The sequence below is a fragment of the Rhipicephalus microplus genome, chromosome 6 (assembly GCF_043290135.1).
Source record: "Rhipicephalus microplus isolate Deutch F79 chromosome 6, USDA_Rmic, whole genome shotgun sequence".
Lineage (NCBI taxonomy): Eukaryota > Metazoa > Arthropoda > Arachnida > Ixodida > Ixodidae > Rhipicephalus > Rhipicephalus microplus.
In genome coordinates this window covers 139,576,843-139,595,896 of record NC_134705.1, presented here as the reverse complement: position 1 = coordinate 139,595,896, position 19,054 = coordinate 139,576,843, and the positions used below count along the sequence as shown (strand labels likewise).

Genomic DNA, 19,054 nt, shown 5'->3' with positions numbered 1-19,054 from the left:
GATGCCACTAATGCCACAGAAGCTTAATTGAATAAACATTCTATCAAATCGCATGACTATTATGATATAGAATCTAAAGTTATTTAGTAGAGCGACCCACAAATGATGAGAATCTTTTTCTAAGCTTTACAGGTTTAGAAGCTCAAGGAGTGCTTCATTATGATAGAATGAATATGCAAGTCAGTAACGGTAAATTTCTCAATCTGACGAACACTGGGATTACGCAGACGTTGCATAAACTTTTATTGCATTATTAACCATGCAAATCAGAAAAGGAGATTTCCCTCAAAGTAAGGTTGACAGATCTTCTAGAAAGGGAAAAGACTTTGGACATATCCGCATAGGTGATCTTCCATTTAGACAGAGTACGCTGCTTAGTTTTGAACACTTTATTTACACTCTGTATTGGTATGTTCTTACAGCTAAAGTTCACACCAAAGTGTTCGTCAGAGGGACTTAAAAGGTAAGGAGGCAGACACAGCACACAATCCAAGCTGCCAGATTATATTTTCTTTGGTGCAGAATGCTTGGAGCCCCGATTATGTGCTGCCTCTCACATAAAAGATAAAAAACGACTTGAAAGCAGTGCACTCTGAACATAGCTCAGTTGACCAGGCACAGACGTGGGCAGACAGTCGCAGATTGAAGGCACCGACGTGGAACTTGCTCAGTCCAGAGGCACACACTGAAGTACACTTTGTGGGACAGGCTTGTCGATTGCCTCCAGGTCCACAAAGCCATCTGTGGAAATGGTGGATGAGAATGAACACATACCTAGAACATTTTACACGTAGCTTTGAATCGAGGCTACATTAGAGTTTAGTCATCTCGGGGTGACATGATTTATAATGAGGTGTCCCATAAAGTCAGCTGCATCATTTTCTCCTTCAGGCACACAGTCTACCTTTCAGAACAAGACATTTCCATGAAAGAGCAATAAAAACAGATTTGGGCTCATTTAACCCTCACCATATTCAGAGAGAGATTTCACTTCTCTTCATTACGCACATATTTTTGCAGAATGTAACCTTTGCTGAAGACATACCCATCATTGCCGAGTGGCTCAACGTGTTATATTCTGGAATCGACATCAAAATAGTGTATAATTCGTTGCCTCGCAGTTAATACCACTAATAGCAAATTGTACATGTACTATTTAAAGTCCGACTACTAGTAAATAAACATATCTTGTTACGCCATAATTCCATGTACTTACTAAAAAAATGCCTGTTAACATAGAACCAGATTTTACGGTGTGCCTCGCAATATGATGTGCCTCACAATTAAAGCACACAAGTTTGACAAGACAACGCATTACAATTCACACCTTGTGGTGACAATGCATGAGGGACAACTTACACCCACGTTATTGCCACCGTAAGCTTTTATTCAGGCGTTTCAGCACTGTAACACACAATGTGACACTTTCTATCGTATCACACCCCTATATGATGTCACTGACCTCGTGACCAGAGTAATCATGTCATTCTGTTGGAATGCGAATGCATTCATCTGGCTTCAAAGACACAGTTGCAGAGGACCAGATTCTAGTACAGCCGACTCCCGGTAATTCGAAGTCGCTTAAGGGGAGACGCGGGTAGAAAAGTCTCGGTTTTCCAGAAAATTTTCGCTTTTTTTTTCCGGCTGTATTGGCATCCTTGGACTATAATCTATTACTTCTGAAAATATCAAGCTGAAATTCGCACGAGAAATTATCAAAAAATGCTTCCAAGTGGGCAGCGGTGATGCGAGAAATGCGCGAAAGTCGCGAAAAACGGCGAAGTTCGCGTCGTCCTGTCGCGAAAACGACGCGTTGGCCGCCATTTGCAATCGTGCACACATGCTGCGAAGGCCGTATCCTTCATAATCCACTAGTAGCCAGTCTCGTGCCTTCACGCAGAATAAACAAAAAACGAGAAAAACAACGCGTACGTCACGCGTTTTGAATATCGCGGCACACAGCGCGAGGCCGCCATTGGACGGCGGTGCGCTCCACGCTCCTCCCCCTTTTATCTCTCCAGCAAAAGAGCGAAGCCTCGGACGTCGCGATAGAGTTTTTCTGCGTTTCTCTGCATTTTTGCGTCATGGCAAGCCCGAAGAAGTGCAGTTCAGATAATCGAAAGTTCAGAACTCGCCACAAGTATCGAGGGAAACGGCGTCGGACGCTTCGCAAAGCGACAGCGAACGACGATGTCGCCCCCGACCAACGCCCCGACGCTCCGACTTCGGATAGGCCTAACACCGTCACCGAACCCTGCGACAGTGGTTGTGAAATAGCCGCTGCCGTGGAATTCGTCAGTGCATCCCAAAGAAAGATTGGATTCTTCGAGAGTGAACGTAGACCAGTAGATGCTGCTACTGCGAACATGCTGCTTTGCGAAATCGATGCGCTGACGGCACTTGTGGCGGGTGCGCAATGCCCAACCTGCCGCGAACGGAAGCTCGGCGTGCAAGAGGCAGCTGGAAAGCACAAAGGACTTTCGGCATTCCTCGAACTGTGCTGTCAAAATTCTGATTGCCCTGAATCTGCACTTTCGTTCACGCACACGTCGAGACGTACTGCTTCGGCCGGGGACCAAGGAACGAGCGCTCGTTTTGACAGCGGCAGCTCGCGTGACAGCTTTGCTGTAAACCTGAAGGCAGTTCTGGCAGCACGCGCTATAGGCGCAGGCCACGACCAACTTTCACGATTTTGTGCGATTCTCGGTCTTCCGAGCCTGATGCACCACAAGACATTCAACGGCATTTGCAAGAAGCTCCATGGTGCGGCGATGACGGCAGTGAGCAAAAACTTGCACCAGGCACGAAACATCACGAAGGACGCAGTCGGCGGCAGAGATGTGCCAGTCATGTTTGATGGCACCTGGCAGAAAAGAGGTCATAAAAGCCACAATGGAGTGGGCACAGTCGTGTCCCTGGACACGGGGCTCTGCCTCGATTTTGAAGTTCTTTCGAACTACTGCCATGCTTGCAGTATACACAGGGACCTTGGGGAGGATGAAGAGATATGGCGAGCTTTTCATCTTCCAGTTTGCCAAAAAAAACACTGACTGCTCATCCCATGCAATGGAACCTGCGGCAGCTGTCAATATATGGCAGAGGACCTTGTCTTATGAAACTCCACTGCGATTCACCAGCTTCCTAAGTGATGGTGACAGCAAGGCCTACACTGCAGTCTGCGAGGCAAATGTATACTGTGACACCCCCATTGACAAAGAAGAGTGCACGAACCACGTTGCAAAGTGCTTGGGAACTGCCCTACGGAAATTGGAAACGCCACTGCCACGAGGCGAAAAACTGAAAGATGCGACAATAATAAAACTACAAACATATTACAAGATCGCCATCACGAGCAACAAGGACAGTGTCCGAAATATGTACACTGCCATATGGGCATCGTATTTTCATTGCTGCTCCAGTGATGGTGCCAGTAGCCACAACTTTTGCCCCGCGGGACCAAATTCGTGGTGCAAGCACAAGCGTGCGGAAGCACTGGGGGAGCCTGCACCACGCCACACCCCACTGTTGACGAAGGCTCAAGGATTGGCAATTATGCCTATCTACAAGCGCCTTACAGAGGAGAAACTCCTTATTCGGTGCCTTCATGGCAAGACACAGAATGCAGCCGAATCGCTGAACAGCAAGATATGGCTGCTATGTCCAAAAACAAAGCTCGCCTCCAGAACAACTGTGGAGACAGCCACCGCTCTTGCTGTACTCTGGTACAACAAAGGCCACAGGGGCTTTGAAGAAGTGCTCGAAGGCATTGGAATTTTCCCCTTACAAGATCTGGCCACACATGGTGACCACGGTGACGTCATGCGCATCAGGAAGATGAACCTGAAGCAAACTGCAGAAGCGAGGGCACACCGTCGCAACACAGCGAAGAGAGCTCGTGTTGAGGACACTGACCGCAAGAGCCGTGAAGGACCAAGCTATGGTGCAGGGGACTTCTAGACACTTGCAGTGCATTCAAGGCAAGGTACTTTTCATTGTGCCCCAATTTGATGCAAAAAGAATGATTTCCTAATAAATGCCAACTTTGCGAACTTTCAAACTTGTTTTTCTCATTTTCATTTTTTCTGACAGTTTCACGTTTTCCGGGCAGCCTTTCAGAAACTTATATTCATTGTATAGTAACGAAACTTGGCACACATATTCTTCAACACATGCAAAATGCAAATATCTACTCTAAATTGCAATGCCTACCAGCATTAGTTGTGAAAATATTAGCTTATTGTTTTAAGGGAGATTGAAAATAATAAGTCATTCAATGCAATTTTTTTTTCTTGGTTCCAATATTTCTGTGACATATCTATATAGATATTTGCACTTTTCAATCTACCAAGAGTCAAATAAGATCAGACACAGTGCTTTTACTGAAAGTTTAGTACATAAAAGAGTGCCCGCAAAAAATGTAACTTTTTGCTATTGTTTATGGCATAACTCAATAATTATAGCAGCTACACAAAAAATGATTGCATATTTGAAATCTGCATAAAAAACTATACTAATAACAAGCTTTTCAAGTCTCTATTACTAGAAATAAAAAAAAAAATTTCGAGGAGCGTCTCCCCTTAATTGGAAGTTTCGGTTAATTAGAAATGAGCAAGTGGTTCCATCAGTTTTGCATACAATCGTATAGAAAAAAATGCTCGATAATTCGAAGTTAAAAACCCATAATATTGGTTGATTAGAAGTATTTTCAATCGACAGTCTCGTCGCGACCGTAATTTTACAGTAAAATGGGGAACTTTTCATATGCCAAAACATCTGCCGGACCGCGCTGGTGTCTTCGCCATCACTACTGTCCGCAGCGCCACAGATCTTGAAGCGGCAATCTTTTTAAAGCTGGCGAATCGCATCGGCGGCATCGACTGACTCTTTAGTTGACTTTTGTCGAGACTCGAGTGTGTCACCGCGTCACCCGCGCGTTGGGTTGATTCCACACGTGTTTCCACGCTTCTGATTTTGAGTGTTGTGGTGGTGGTGACGTACGTTTGATAATGGCAACTCGTGGCCCTTACCGAACGCTAGACCTAGCGACGAAAGTCGAAGTCTTGAAGGAAGTTGACCAGGGAGGCACCGCCAAACAAGACATTGCAAGAAAGTACGGCATTAAGCCTAACACGCTGTCGACTTTCATAAAGAATAAGCGCTCAATATTGGATGCGTTTGAAAGTGAAAAATTCAAGACATCGCGGAAGCGGATGCGCACCGGCGCCTACCCCGAGTTGGAGGAAGCACTGCTGATTTGGATCAGAGAGGCACGAAACAACAAACTTCCTCTCAGTGGTGAAGTCGTCACGGCAAAAGCGTCATCGCTTGCTGAAATGTTGGGCATAACGACTTCGCTGCTTCGGATGGGTGGCTCATGCGTTTCAAACATCGCCACGACTTGATTTTTAAAAGCGTGTGTGGGGAGAAGGCGTCAGTCGATGAGAAAACGTGCCTGACATGGAAAGCGGGCAAGCTTCGCGAGCACCTCGAAGAATACCAGCCGGCAGACACTTTTAATGCAGACGAGACTGCACTTTTTTATCGGCTGCTACCGGACAAGACCCTGACATTTAAAGACGACGACTGTTCTGGAGGCAAAAGAAGCAAAGAGAGAGTGTCGGTGCTAGTCGCGGCGAACATGACCGGCACAGAACGGTGTCGCCTGCTTGTGATCGGGAAGGCTGCCAAGCCTAGGTGCTTTAAAGGCGTGAAGACGCTTCCTGTGGATTATGCCTCGAACAGAAAGGAACAGAACAGAAGAACTTCTACACGTGTATTCCTTACAAAACTTTCTAGCCGCAGCCAGATTTGGCAAGCAGAAGATGACAGACTATTTTTCCTCAAAACTGTCGCGCTTTTAAACTAATAAAAGTGCCGTTTTTAGCGCTTTTTGCGGTTCCCGTGAACTTCGTATTAACGGGAGTCGACTGTACTAGATGCCTTTGATCTCATGGGAGTACAATGAACAGGATGCATATTGTGATAAAAACAGAGACATGAACATGTAGGTATAAGTTTGTGACAAATGTTTTCAATGGGGGACAAATAAAGTGTACTACCAAGGAATAGCTGGAGATGGTCATGATAATAATAAGAATCATCTTGAACGTCTGTGCCAAAATCGAGATATGACATTGAAGCATCACGTAGTGGAGTGCTGCGGAAATTTCAACCACCAGCCTCAACCATTTCATCTCCGTTGAAATGTGACCGCCACGACCGGGTTCAAAACTGCGACCCTTTGGGTCAACTGCCAAGCACTGAAACCACTGTTCTACCGATGTGGACAACTAGGGGTGGTCAGGTGAAACCCTTGCGCATGTTATATCACTAATATATCATCCTCGTCTTTCGACATTTCAGAAGACTGCACTAATACATATTTACATCAAGTGATAAACTTCAAGGAAGAAAAATGATAGGAGCTCCTAGGTATCTTACTTCCCCTGGTGTCGTAACATAGGCAAAGTGAAAGCAACTGTCTGATGCGATGTACTAAACTTTCACAAAAGTACACCATGAAATCTGACATAGAGCTTGCCAGATTTGTGGCAGGAGTATAGAAAGCCTCACTATGGGCCACATGAACGTGTTAACTAAAAGACAAATCTGCAACAGCAGCGCTGTCTGCGAGATGCCATTTCGCAGATAACAATTTTCAGCGTCCCGTTTTTACTGGTAATGAGAGAGCAAACAACAGAAAATGAAACAATGAGAGACACTTGCGACACGCTACGTGTCCAGTAAGTGCGAGTCTGTTCTCCAAAAGGTTGTGCTGCCTCGATTCTGCACCAACTCGACAAGGGTTACGGGAATTTTCGCATCGCTATTGGTGTCCAGTAAAATTCTGGCAGCAAAAGTAGCTTTGGGTGAGCATACTCGGTCGATGTACACGCACGCACGTTTTCCGTCCCGTCGAGCCGTGTTCCACGGTAGCTCCAGCAGCAAATTTCGCCTACAATGATGCATCATCACCGCGCCGTCTGCCAGCGCGCATGGGCCGGTGGAATTGCACCACGCTCCATGGTGGACCTCCGCAGTACCGCGGTGGCTTGCACTCATGTCATGGCCAGTCCAGCCAAACATACGGCACTGCACACGTGGGGCCCAGCTGAACGTATGGATCCGCAAGAGTACACAGAAAACACCATTGATGCCGCCAGCCGAAGATCCCATGAGATTCCACAGTAGTTTTGCCATTCCAGGTTGCCATATGCAGAAACATTTTTATGACACAGGTAGTTTTTAGGAACATGCACCAGCGTCAGCATCACCCAGAGTGAGTGTGCCACGACAACACAAGCAAGCACGGCCGTCCACACGCATTAGCACAGTGAACAATATTTCTGGAGTGAGCTTACGCTTGCTGTGACACTAAATACAATGTCTCCATTCTGAAACAGCCTCAGCACTCAGCCTAGAAAAGCGATTTTTCGAGTGCTCACCTTCCATGTAGCCCAAGTCCAGCACGGGCGGGGGTGGAATCACCGGGGGCATCGGTGAAACAACTGCCACGCTGCGCATAAGATGCAGCCTCACGCCACGCAGGTCTCTAAACACCTCGAAGTGCTTGTCCTCCAGTTTGAACTCCTCTGGCAAGTCGAAGAAGCCCTCTGCAGAGAAAGCGGAAAAGTGGGAGAACACGAAAGGTATAGCTTACCACAAGCAATTTATATTTATGCAATTCGCTCAAGAAAGGGACATAGAAGTATAGTACTTCTTCGTCAGGCCTGTGCGAATACTCGCACACTTCGAATATTTGAACAAATATGACAGTATCAGAATTCACATAAACGCAAAGTTATTCAAGATAAATAGACCAGACCTGCACTTGTTACAGAAACAGGCTCCATACTTGTTTACATGACAAAAATTCAAGGGTTTTCAAAGACTTTCAAAGCTATGTGTGAAAAATTTCAAGGACCACATTGTCCGTTAAAAATGCAATTAACACGTTTTCAGTGTAAGATAAAGGCTTGAAATAACTAGAATTGATCAAAAAGGGGTAACATCACTGGAGCAGATGTTGGAAACATGGCTCCAATAATGTTTTCTTACCAGAATACTTTCAATCATAGTTTTTCAAACTTGAATAGGTAATCACTTTCAGTATGACAGAAGTTTCAAACTTTTACTCGGATAGAAAAAACTATGCAACAAATTACACGCCTTGTCGCTTTTTCCGAATGTTCGTATCAATATCCACTATTTCCTGCTGCTTGCTCTTGACAGTCTTCCTAAGGAGGTTTGGCATGATGATGCACATCAAGTCCTTAATTGTCTCTGCATTTTTCGCATACAAGTCTGCTGTAGCGGCGAATTCCTGAACAGCAGCTTCAAGTTTCCTTTTTTTTTTTTGTAAGTATTTCGCACCTCCTCCTGAATGCAAGATTATTTTTCTGTTTCTTTTTCTCCTGCTCCTGTCTTTCTGAGTTGACAAAAATCCATGATGTCTGTTCCTTGAGGGAGCTACTGATCTTAATTCTTTTATGATGGACAAATTAGATATTTCACCTGGTACATTTACGCCATCACAAATATTGCGCTGTCAAATGTGTGACAATAATCATTAAAAAATATTCAAGGATTTTAAGAAATTTTTGAAACTTCCACGACTTTCAATGCCTTAAAACGAGCTTCTCAAATTCAGGGGTTCTAATTATTTGAAGGACCCGTGTGAGCCCTGAAGAAAATAGTAACAGATCAGAATTACTTTAAAATTCAGCTGATTACAGAGGTCAAGTACAGCCCCAAAAAAGTACGGTCATTACAGAAGCCTAATCAATTACTGTTGCATTACTTTCCTTCAAAATTTTATTTGCATAACATGAAAACACAAGTTGAACATTGCGGCTTGAATGGTCGAGAGGTCTGGAGGCTTGCGTGAAGGCTGGGTGGCTTACCATGGCTGCTGTGATGTAGTGTTACAGCTTTTTTAAACGAGAGTTGTTTATCGAAGTTGTGGTCACAGATTCTTCCATGTTTCTGCATAAAAGGTAATCTGCTACACCAAACACTATCTCAATGCATGCGCTAGAGGGAAGGGTGATATCGCGTATGAACACCATGCACACCAGCCTGTGGTTGAGCACTGCTTCGATGCTAGTGTCCATGTCCTCTATGAAGCGTCACGCTTTGCTGTTGTTGATGCTCGGGTAATGTGTTGCAGGTAAGACCAATGAAAAAGTGAAAAAAAGAAGAAACTGATAGGGAGCCTCTACAAAGAAGTTGCATAAGTATCAGGACAAAAGCTACTGTAGAAAGCTACTTACACAAGTTTATTTTGAAAAAAAAAAAAAAAAGTCACTACCTGTAATCAATTACAAGAATGTCATTGAATTTTCCAGCATATTACAGTTTCTGAAAAGTAACTGATTATATTATAAAATTATAAAATGTAACTGATTACAAGCAATCCAACATTACCGAGTTACCGTATTTACTCGATTCTACCGCGCCCTCGATTGTAACGCACACCCGATTTCCACCGCGAAAAAAAAAAAAAGAAAGTAAGACGTCGATTGCAACGCGCACCCATTTTTCTCGCTGGCCCGCACAATCACACCACTCGAAAAAACGACTCCTTTCAGGAGCGTCTTCCATTTAAATATGAGGTACGGGCGAAGCTTGTGCCCATCTGACATGTAACAGAGGCATGACGATAGTTATAGCGCGAGAACAAAATGACGACACAGAGACAAGAAAGACACGAAAGACACGAGCATTGCCGTCACTGTAGTTTTACCGTGGACCGATGCCAGCACGCGAACTTGCTTTGCCCCCTTCTCGACGGTTGTGGTGCCAGGCATGTCGAAGTAAAGAGGCGTCTGATCGGCATTCCCGATTTGCCCAAGCAGGTAGCCGTTGTTGCGCCGCAAGTTTAGGACGAACCTCTGAAAACTGAATCTTTTCATTGTACTCTTCCGCAAAACTTTTCGCATATGCATGTTCCCCTTCGGAGGGAAAAGCCTTTCCTCTTCATAAAGTTAGTTAGCCAGCACCTGCTCGCTTTAAACTGGCTCCGCATTAGACCTTTTTCTAAAACTAATTGCATAGCCCGCACTTGGAGCAGTTCTGTCGTCACGGGCCGCTAGCTGCTCAAGCACATACTCGCCGAGCAGCTCTTTAATTTGCGGAAACCGACCCTGCTATGGTCCACTGAAGCCTTTGCGTGAAGCTTTGCCGTCAACAATCTTCTACTTTTGTTTCCGCCGGTCCCGCACCCACGCTTCAGGAACTCCGTACGACCACGATGCGGCCCGATTTCCGTCCGTTTCTGCACACGCGATGACTTTTCTTTTAAAAGCGGCATCGTGGTGCACTCGAGTTTTTGGAGTCTGCCTTTCCACGCCGCCGATGCTAATGCACTACTAGATGACAAACTCTTCAGCACACGTACGAAGTGCCGCACATGGGAAACACATAGGCAGAAATGGCCGACGCGCCATGCCGAAGCACACAGAGGAAGGAAAGGTGCCGACGCACGTAGGGGGCGGCCTATTTGGATTTGCCGATGGCAATAGATTGACCGTAATTTTTTTGTTCGTACTCGATTCTAACGCGCATGCGATTTATGAACTCGCTTAACCGGAAAAAAGGTGCGCGTTAGATTAGAGTAATTACGGTATTACAACTCTGGAATGTAACCACATGTGACCCTCCTTGTAAAGATGGCTTCACTGCAGCAAGAGCTGCTGTTCTGTGAATCTATAACGAAATATGCAACTCCAAACAAAGCAGGCAGCGCAGCAGTGCAAACAAAGTCATGAAAATGTGGACTACATTACATCAAAGGACTGGCAAACGACTTCCTTGGCTTTCCCATTGCCTGCCGTTGACTGAGCTGGTGCATACTCCAAGACTTCACTTTGAGAGCTGTCACCACACCCTAATTATCAAGGGAGGCACTCCATGCCTTTACTTAGTTGGAAATGCATATACAGTCGTTCCACAGAGGTTTTCCACAGTAATGGCTGCCGAGGACTTACTGTACTGCATTCCGAGAACTGCCTACTTCCCCCACCTTTACTCCCAACAAGCTGGAGACCAAAAGGAAGCAGTTCTGAAAAGCAGTACATCGCTTTGTTATCAGTTTTACATCTGTTGTGAGGCTTATCCAGGATTGACCAAACAAAATGAGGGGGGGGGGGGGGGTAGCACTGCAAATTTCTTTCTCCCTCCAATGGACAACCATGTACACATCTATGCACATGTAAGTGTTTCTCAGAGAAGTGTGTGCCATGCACTTTGCCTGCGATAAGGGCCAGTGCAGGCACAACTTTGCCACTGTTACAAGGAATTTCACATATAGGAGCAATCCATGCGTGGCGGGCTGCTGGCACACCCCTTCCCATTCGTGGACATCTAGTCTTGAATTTTTCGCCTTCCAAGTTTTTCTTGCAAAATTTGTGTAGTTGACTGCGCTTGTTAGCAATAGGACGTGACCGGCTTCGCTTCTGTTTTTCAATTTTCGAGAAGGTCATCTTATTTGAAAAACCCAGGATGTGCTGGTGGAACCAGCTAAATAAAAAAATGCAGCTTTCAAACTTTCCAATACAAAAGCTACAAAACACGCCTTTGCGTAGCAGGCTCATGTTACTAATGTATCCTTTTCGGTGCACTTGGTGCTCGGCATGATTAAAAAGTCTTCCGAATGCCAACTCCGGGTACACCCAAACATGCTCGAAATAGCAAGAGATTCCTGCCCTTTGACATTGCTTATGCCAGCCAGTGCCAGAAGGCAAGCCAGAGCTATTCGATTTTCGGACTTGCAAGCTCTTTATGAAAATTCAATATGTTTTGTGTAATGTTAACATTACCTTAATTAGGCTAGCTGCTGCATTCCTAAACACAATAATAAATCTAGGAACAATAAAATAAAATATTTAGTTTTTTTTTCCCTCAATTGTGACCACTTATGAACAAGGCTATGGCAACCTTGAGTGAAATGTGTATGCTCTGCCATCTGTCTACTAAGGCACACGTAAGAAGCTCCCATGTGCATGATTAAAGTTGTTATCGCCTTCAACAAAGCACTTTGCCGACAGACTACTGTATCAAAGTGGTGACAGCTATAAATTTAGAGTTGCTGGTTGACCTACACAGCATTCAGCAACAAATGCATCGTTCTCACATGCAAACTACAGAACAATGTGAAAAGCACTTGCCTTCGTCGTCGTACAAATGCATGGCTTCCATCTCCAAGTCTTCTTCATCTGAATCGGCCAGCCCATCCTGAAAAGGCAAGGGTGTGCACGACCATCAAGTCAATGATCTCTCAAGCTAATACTTCTTAGATAGCTGCCTTCAGATACTAAGGAAAGGTATGACTTGCATTCACATAAATAGCATGAAATGCAGAATAAAAACATTGCACACTTGCAGAAACTCCATTTCAATAAGCTTGAGCTTCTCCCCCCTTTTCATCAGCATTTCCAATATGAAAGCTGGGAAATAAAAAAAGCTATGTTCAAATTACTAGCAACTATGGCTGCCGTACTCAACAATCCTCTCCTCACTTTTCGATTTATAAAAACTCACTTTCTGACAAAATTACGATCTTGCGGGACATAATGCACACAGAGTACTCTTAATGCTGACTATCTCAGTTCTGCATCACACGTTTTTTTTTTTTTTGTTCAGTTTGTATGAAAACTAACTGCAAGCAGCACAGCGACGATAGATCACATGGAATAATTGATCAACACACAAATTATGCAGGGGTGCAACAGCTCAATCAGCATTTGGAACAATTTTTAGAACAGCAAAATGTTGCTTTTGAAGCATGAAAATCTAAATTTGGAGCAGGTTAGGAAAAAAAAACCTGTTTTTTTCAAAACCAAGATAGTCATTCACATTCTACAGTTAATGTGGAGCAATACGAGCCATAAAAATTTGATGGCATAAACTGTTTGTCTAAAACAAACTACAGTCAAACGCCTTTATAACAACAGCATGCCTGACCACCTTGTCTTCGCTATGCAGGCTTTGTTCACGATCATCCTTATATGGCCGTCCTGCTTACCAAGCATTCCTGCACCTTTCCAAGGGTTTCTACCAGCCACAAGCACATCTGCGCCGCTCGACTGCGCACCACCTATCGTGTTGGCACTTTCGCTGGATGCTCCCATCAGCCCCCCAGCCTCATCGACGCAGCCATCACCAGGAAACGAAGATTTAAGCAACATGCCAAGCGACCTGAACGTCAGTGGACACAGGAGCAGTGCTCACAACAGCATGCCTAACCACCTTGTCTTCGCTATGCAGGCTTTGTTCACGATCATCCTCGGATGGCCGTCCTGCTTATCAAGCATTCCTGCACCTTTCCAAGGGTTTCTACCAGCCACAAGCACATCTGCGCCGCTCGACTGCGCACCACCTATCGTGTTGGCACTTTCGCTGGATGCTCCCATCAGCTCCCCAGCCTCATCAACGCAGCCATCACCAGGAAACGAAGATTTAAGCAACATGCCAAGCGACCTGAACGTCAGTGGACACAGGAGCAGTGCTCACAACAGCATGCCTAACCACCTTGTCTTCGCTATGCAGGTGCGTACAGCCGCCCCTCTTCACGCTAAAAAGACTGACGATCAGTGCTTGCTACTGTTCACGTGTCCACGGGTGTTATTGGCTACCATATGCGATTGCTTTTCTGTTGCCCTTTTGTTGTTACAATTGGGTGATGTCAAGACTAACCCTGAACCTAACGCACGCTCCGAATCAATGCTTAATATAGATTCACTCCCCGCAGACCCTTCAGAACAAATGAATGCATTGTTCAAGCTGCTGAAGGATCTGCACACTCGATCCCTTGAAGATTACAAGGCGCAATCTGAGCTGGCTTCTGATGTCAAAGCTATAAAAAATTGCCAGAAGGTCATTGAGACAAAAATAAATGGTCTTCAACAACGCTTGGACTTGCTCGAAGAAAAATCATGCAAGGTCGATAAATTAACTAAAGGTATGGCATCCACGCTGGCTCAGGTTGAAAAAACTGCTAGTTGTTTAGGTACGTTCAATTCACGTCTCGTTGAACTTGAGATCGATGACGCCGTGATAATCTTATATTCCGGGGTATTCCCGACACAAAAGAATCGTGGCGAGAAACCAAATCCAAGCTAATCACAGCAATAAGATCAGTTTCCGATTCATTTCCTGATGGTGCAATAGAATGCGCACATGGTCTCGGTTCCTTCATTCCGAACAAGTGCCGCCCCATCATCGCAAAGTTTTCGCACTTCAAAACAAGGGAAAGCGTAATTGCTCTGCGAAACCAATTTAAACAACAAAATCTTTCAGTTGGCGAAGACTTCATTACCTACCCGCACCCCCCACAAAAAACTCTTTGAATTCGGTACCGCCCAGCCTGGCTCTTCCAACTTCAAGCTTCATTATAATAAATTATTTTTGAACAATAAATGCTACGTGTACGACGCTACTAATGATTCTGTCCATGAACCGATTCAGAATGCAAGAGGTGCTTGACTAAATCGTGCGAATGCACGGTTTCCGGCACAATAGCAAACATTGAGGGAAGTGGCCGATCACCTCATGCAGACACATTTTTCCTGCCCATTCTTTTTACAAATGCAAGAAGTGTTGTGAACAAATACTTTTCATTGTCATCAGCAATCGACACGTGCAGCGCTGAAATTGTCGCCCTTACTGAATCCTGGCTTCCTGCACATGTGCTTGATTGTGATAAATTTCATGGCGCTTTTAATTTCACTGTCTACCGGTGTGACGGCACTGAGCACCGAGGAGGTGGTGTTGTTCTCACCTTTTCTAAAGATGTTTCGTCGTTTCATATAGATATTAAAACCGAGCTTGAATGCACATGGGCCTGCCTAACACTCAGTCATACAAAGATAATCATTGGTGTATGCTATCGCTCGCCTTCATCATCTGCCACCTTCATTGACAATTTACATGATGCTATTAACCTTGCTTCATCTTGGTTTTCCTCATCACCCTTGTTTTTACTCGGTGACTTTAATTTTCCCAATCTGTTATGGAACACACAGCCACCTGGTATAACACCTTTTTCAACTCTGTTCAACTTTGTTCAGTGTTTTTCCTATCCCAACTCGTTACCCAGCCGACCACTTCCACCACTGCGAGCACGCTTGACTTAGTCTTGACTAATCGTCCAGATCTAGCTTCCCCTATAACTTTTCTGCCTAGTATTAGCGATCATTCTTTAATAAGTTTTGCTATTACCGGTAGCACTCCTAAAACAACTCAGGTTAAGAAAACTATTCGTGATTATAAAAAAAGCTCTCAACAGTTATTTGATTAACTTTGATACGTGTTCTGCCGAGATAAACTGGAGTATTTTTGCAGATCAGGTACGCCTGATGACAGAAAAATACATTCCTAATCGTACCATCACTTCCAACACACACGCCCCTTGGTATAACTAGTACATCAAGCGCCTATCTAACAAAAAGCAACGGCTCTATCATTCAGATAAATCATCTTCTAACCAAGCACGCTGGGAATCTTATGAAACTGCTAATTGTACATATATATCTGCCCAAAAGGAAGCTAAAAATTATTACCTAACCCACACACTACCAGACATGATCAAAACAGACATTCACAAGTTCTGGCGCGTCATTAACCCCCCTTGCGATAGCACTATCATTCTAAAAGACACAGAAGGCAACAAAATCCCAAGTAACGCTTGCGCGATCACTCTTAATGACGCATTTTGCAATTATTTCTTCGTTTCAAGCAACATTCACCTACCAGACACCAGCGCATGCAACTATCTTATCATGGATCCTGTAACTGTACATTCATCTGGAATCGCAAAATTTATTGATAAATTACCTTTTAACTCAGCTCCTGGCTTTGACGGCATCAACAGCAAATTTTTAAAAAGCACTAGCGTCTTCAGCTCTATCATATTGACCAAAATCTTTCAACAATCCATAGACTTATCTACTCTTCCTTCGCATTGGAAAATAGGGAAGGGGGTTCCTCTGCACAAGTCCGGCAGCAAAAACTCGCCCTTGAATTGCGGCCCAATCTCACTGACCAGCACCTGTTACCTGTTGCAAACTTCTTGAACACGTAAATTTCACTAACCTGGTTAACTTCCTCAACTCCAACTCATTTTTCACCACAGCTCAACACACGGTTTCCGTAAAACTTACTCATGCGAAACGCAACTAATATCATTTACTCATGGACTGAACTGTATTTTAGATCGCACCTCATCTGCTGACTGTGTGTATTTAGATTTTAGTAAAGCATTTGACAAAGCATTTGACAAAGTTTAGTAAAGCATTTGACAAAGTAAGCATTTGACAAGTAAAGCATTTGACAAAGCATCAACTACTTCTTTTCAAACTAAGTCTTTTGAGCCTCGATAATAACATACTGAAATGGATTGAATATTTTCTTTGTAACCGCCATCAGTTTGTTACTGCTAATAATAACGACTCGCGTGTAACTGAAGTTCGTTCCGGCGTGCTTCAAGGATCAGTACTAGGACCACTTCTTTTTCTAATCTATATTAACGACTTCCCATCTACATTGACATCTTATGTTCCCTTATTTGCTGATGATTGCATAATTTAGCATGAAATAATCAGTACTGACGATTCTAATGCTCTTCAATCAGATCTAAACCTTATAAGTGATCGGTGTAATACCTGGCGAATGCAACTAAATATTAACAAATATAAAATTTTATGTGTTCATAGAAATTTTACCACATTCTACCATATGAATAATATCCCCTTAGATCCTGTGAATTCCTATATATACTTAGGCATTCATATAACTTTAAACCTAACCTGGTCCTTTCAAATTGAATACATAACCAGTAGAGCTAACAGCATGCTAGGCTACTTACGACACAAATTTTCTAACGCCCGGTCATCTTTGAAATTACTACTTTATCAGTCATTAGTGCGCCTGAAACTAGAATACGCCGCAGCTGTGTGGGACCCACACAACGAAAACCTCATATTCTCTCTAGAACTCATTCAAAACAATTCTGTTCGTTTCATTCATTCCAATTATAACCGCACTTCCAGCATATCTTAAATGAAAGCTAACCTATATCTTCCATCACTAGCATCACGGAGAAAAATAGCTCGCTTAACTCTGTTTCAGAACATATACCATCACCCATTTCTTCATAATAACTTCATTGTAGACCATCGTGTAGACCTTCGTGTAGACCATCGCTTCAAAGTCGGAATTCCAGCAGGAAACACCACCACCTTTAGTCATTCATTTTTCCCTAGAACATCTGGACAATGGAACCACCTTCCCAATGACATAGTCACTATCATCAATAATAAACTTTTTCGAAAGGCTATAGCTTAATTTGTTTAAATTGGAGTTCATGGTACCTTATTATTGTTGTAAACTTACATAAACAGGAATTATTGTCATGTTACTTTGTTTGTTTTTAATTATTATTGCAAAGCATTTCCTTGCTACACTGTATGTACTGCTAGTTCTAGTCGTTTGTTTTATTGCACTGTTGTTCTTGCTCTGCTATTTACTACCCACACCCACGTTTGTACAAGTTTCCGTTCACCACTCTCCTCTGTAATGTCCTCGGGCCTTGAAGGTACAATAAATAAATAAATAAATAAATACGAGACTGATATAAGAGACAAATGGGTGTAAGAGACACCGTTTGCCTACAGTAAAATACGGGTTGATGAGAAAATGCACATGAGATGCCCTTCCTATAAGAGACATCTCCTATAAAAAACAAGAATTGCTGCTTGGAGGATGCCTCTTATAAAGGGGGTTAACTGTATACAGTAGACTGAGTAAACAAATCTGTTACACGGAACTACTGCTTAAACGGAACTAATTCCTCTGCAATGTTGGGTTTCGGGCTTGTATTCTGCACTCATATTCACCTCTCAGTAACCTGCACACCTGTTGAATGGAACATATTTTCCTGGTCCCTTGAGGTTCCATTTACTGAGACACTACTGTACTTTGCCCGTTCTCAAGGCACAAAAGGAAAACTGTGCAACCTACTATAAAGAAAAATACAGTACACTCCTATTGATCAAAATGCAACAACTTCAACTAATATGTTTAGTTTCGTAGTTTAATATTGTACCCCTGTAGATCTCTCAGTAAACGAAACTCCTCTTAAAGGAAACCTATTTTCCTGGTCCCTTCCAATTTCGTTTAAAGGAAGTTACTCTAATTACACATTTCAAATCAGCATAAAAGTCTAAATATACATATATACAGCAAAAATTTCATTGCCCTAGGCTACAGGTTCATGCAACCTTTTCTTTCCGAATCGCATCTCCCCTTAACAGGTGCTGCGTATGCTATTGTTAACGACTAATCTAACAAACTAATCCATTGCTAGATTTGTTTAGGTACCCCTGACTGCTCTTACTTTGGTACCCCCATTGTTCAATCACCATTAAAAAATGTAGATATCAAAATGCCGATGAACAAAGCATGAAACTTCAAGTTCTTTTCAGATTCCGCAGTGTACCAAACTACGCTCAAGAGTCCCAAAGCACACTGATGGCGTCGTAACAGTATCTGTGCCCTGCTTGCTTACCACACTGAGTTCCACGGCTGGGACTGGCACATCAGGGACTGGTTCCAGCCATTCGGGTGCGTCACAGCGAAGCTTTACAAACTCAAGCTCGAGTTGGCTTGAAAGTTCTGTAAGAATGAAATGATGCACAGCACTCAAGCACACCCGATGAAGGAGGACTGGCATGTGTTTTCAAAACTGTGCGGAATCTATTGCATGCTTAATTGTGCCTTGGTCTCCCTTCAAAGCTGCTCAAACAGGTACACCAGAATTCAAATAATTCAAATCGAGGGGTAACTTGAGCTGCACGGCCAAGTCAACGCAAGGTGGCACTTACCAATAGACAGCTGCGGATCAGGTTCAAGAAAAGTGGCAGTGTTGGTGAAGTGGCATTTCTAATTATTAAATGAACTTAAAATATGTTCAGGTGCCTGAATTTTACCTGTGCTCCTTTAGTACCAAAGCCCGATGGTCTCACGATCATCATGCACTTCTTGCATGTAGAATAAA

The 19,054-nt window shown here is 43.7% G+C and overlaps 1 protein-coding gene across 2 annotated transcripts in view; it reads right to left on the bottom strand.

Moving 5' to 3' along the window:
• Nucleotides 1-411: 411 nt before the first annotated feature.
• Nucleotides 412-19,054, bottom strand: part of LOC142765561 (uncharacterized) — a 44,952-nt gene continuing 26,309 nt past the window's right edge. The window contains exons 7-10 of one of the 2 annotated variants that reach the window (XM_075866732.1): nt 18,566-18,672; nt 12,168-12,234; nt 7,446-7,613; nt 412-741 (exon numbers count right to left, since the gene is read on the bottom strand). In XM_075866732.1, the coding sequence (XP_075722847.1) occupies nt 668-741; nt 7,446-7,613; nt 12,168-12,234; nt 18,566-18,672 (416 nt within the window). In that variant the 3' untranslated portion in view covers nt 412-667. The remainder of the gene's footprint in view (nt 742-7,445; nt 7,614-12,167; nt 12,235-18,565; nt 18,673-19,054) is intronic. The other variant, XM_075866731.1, reaches the window with a different exon arrangement.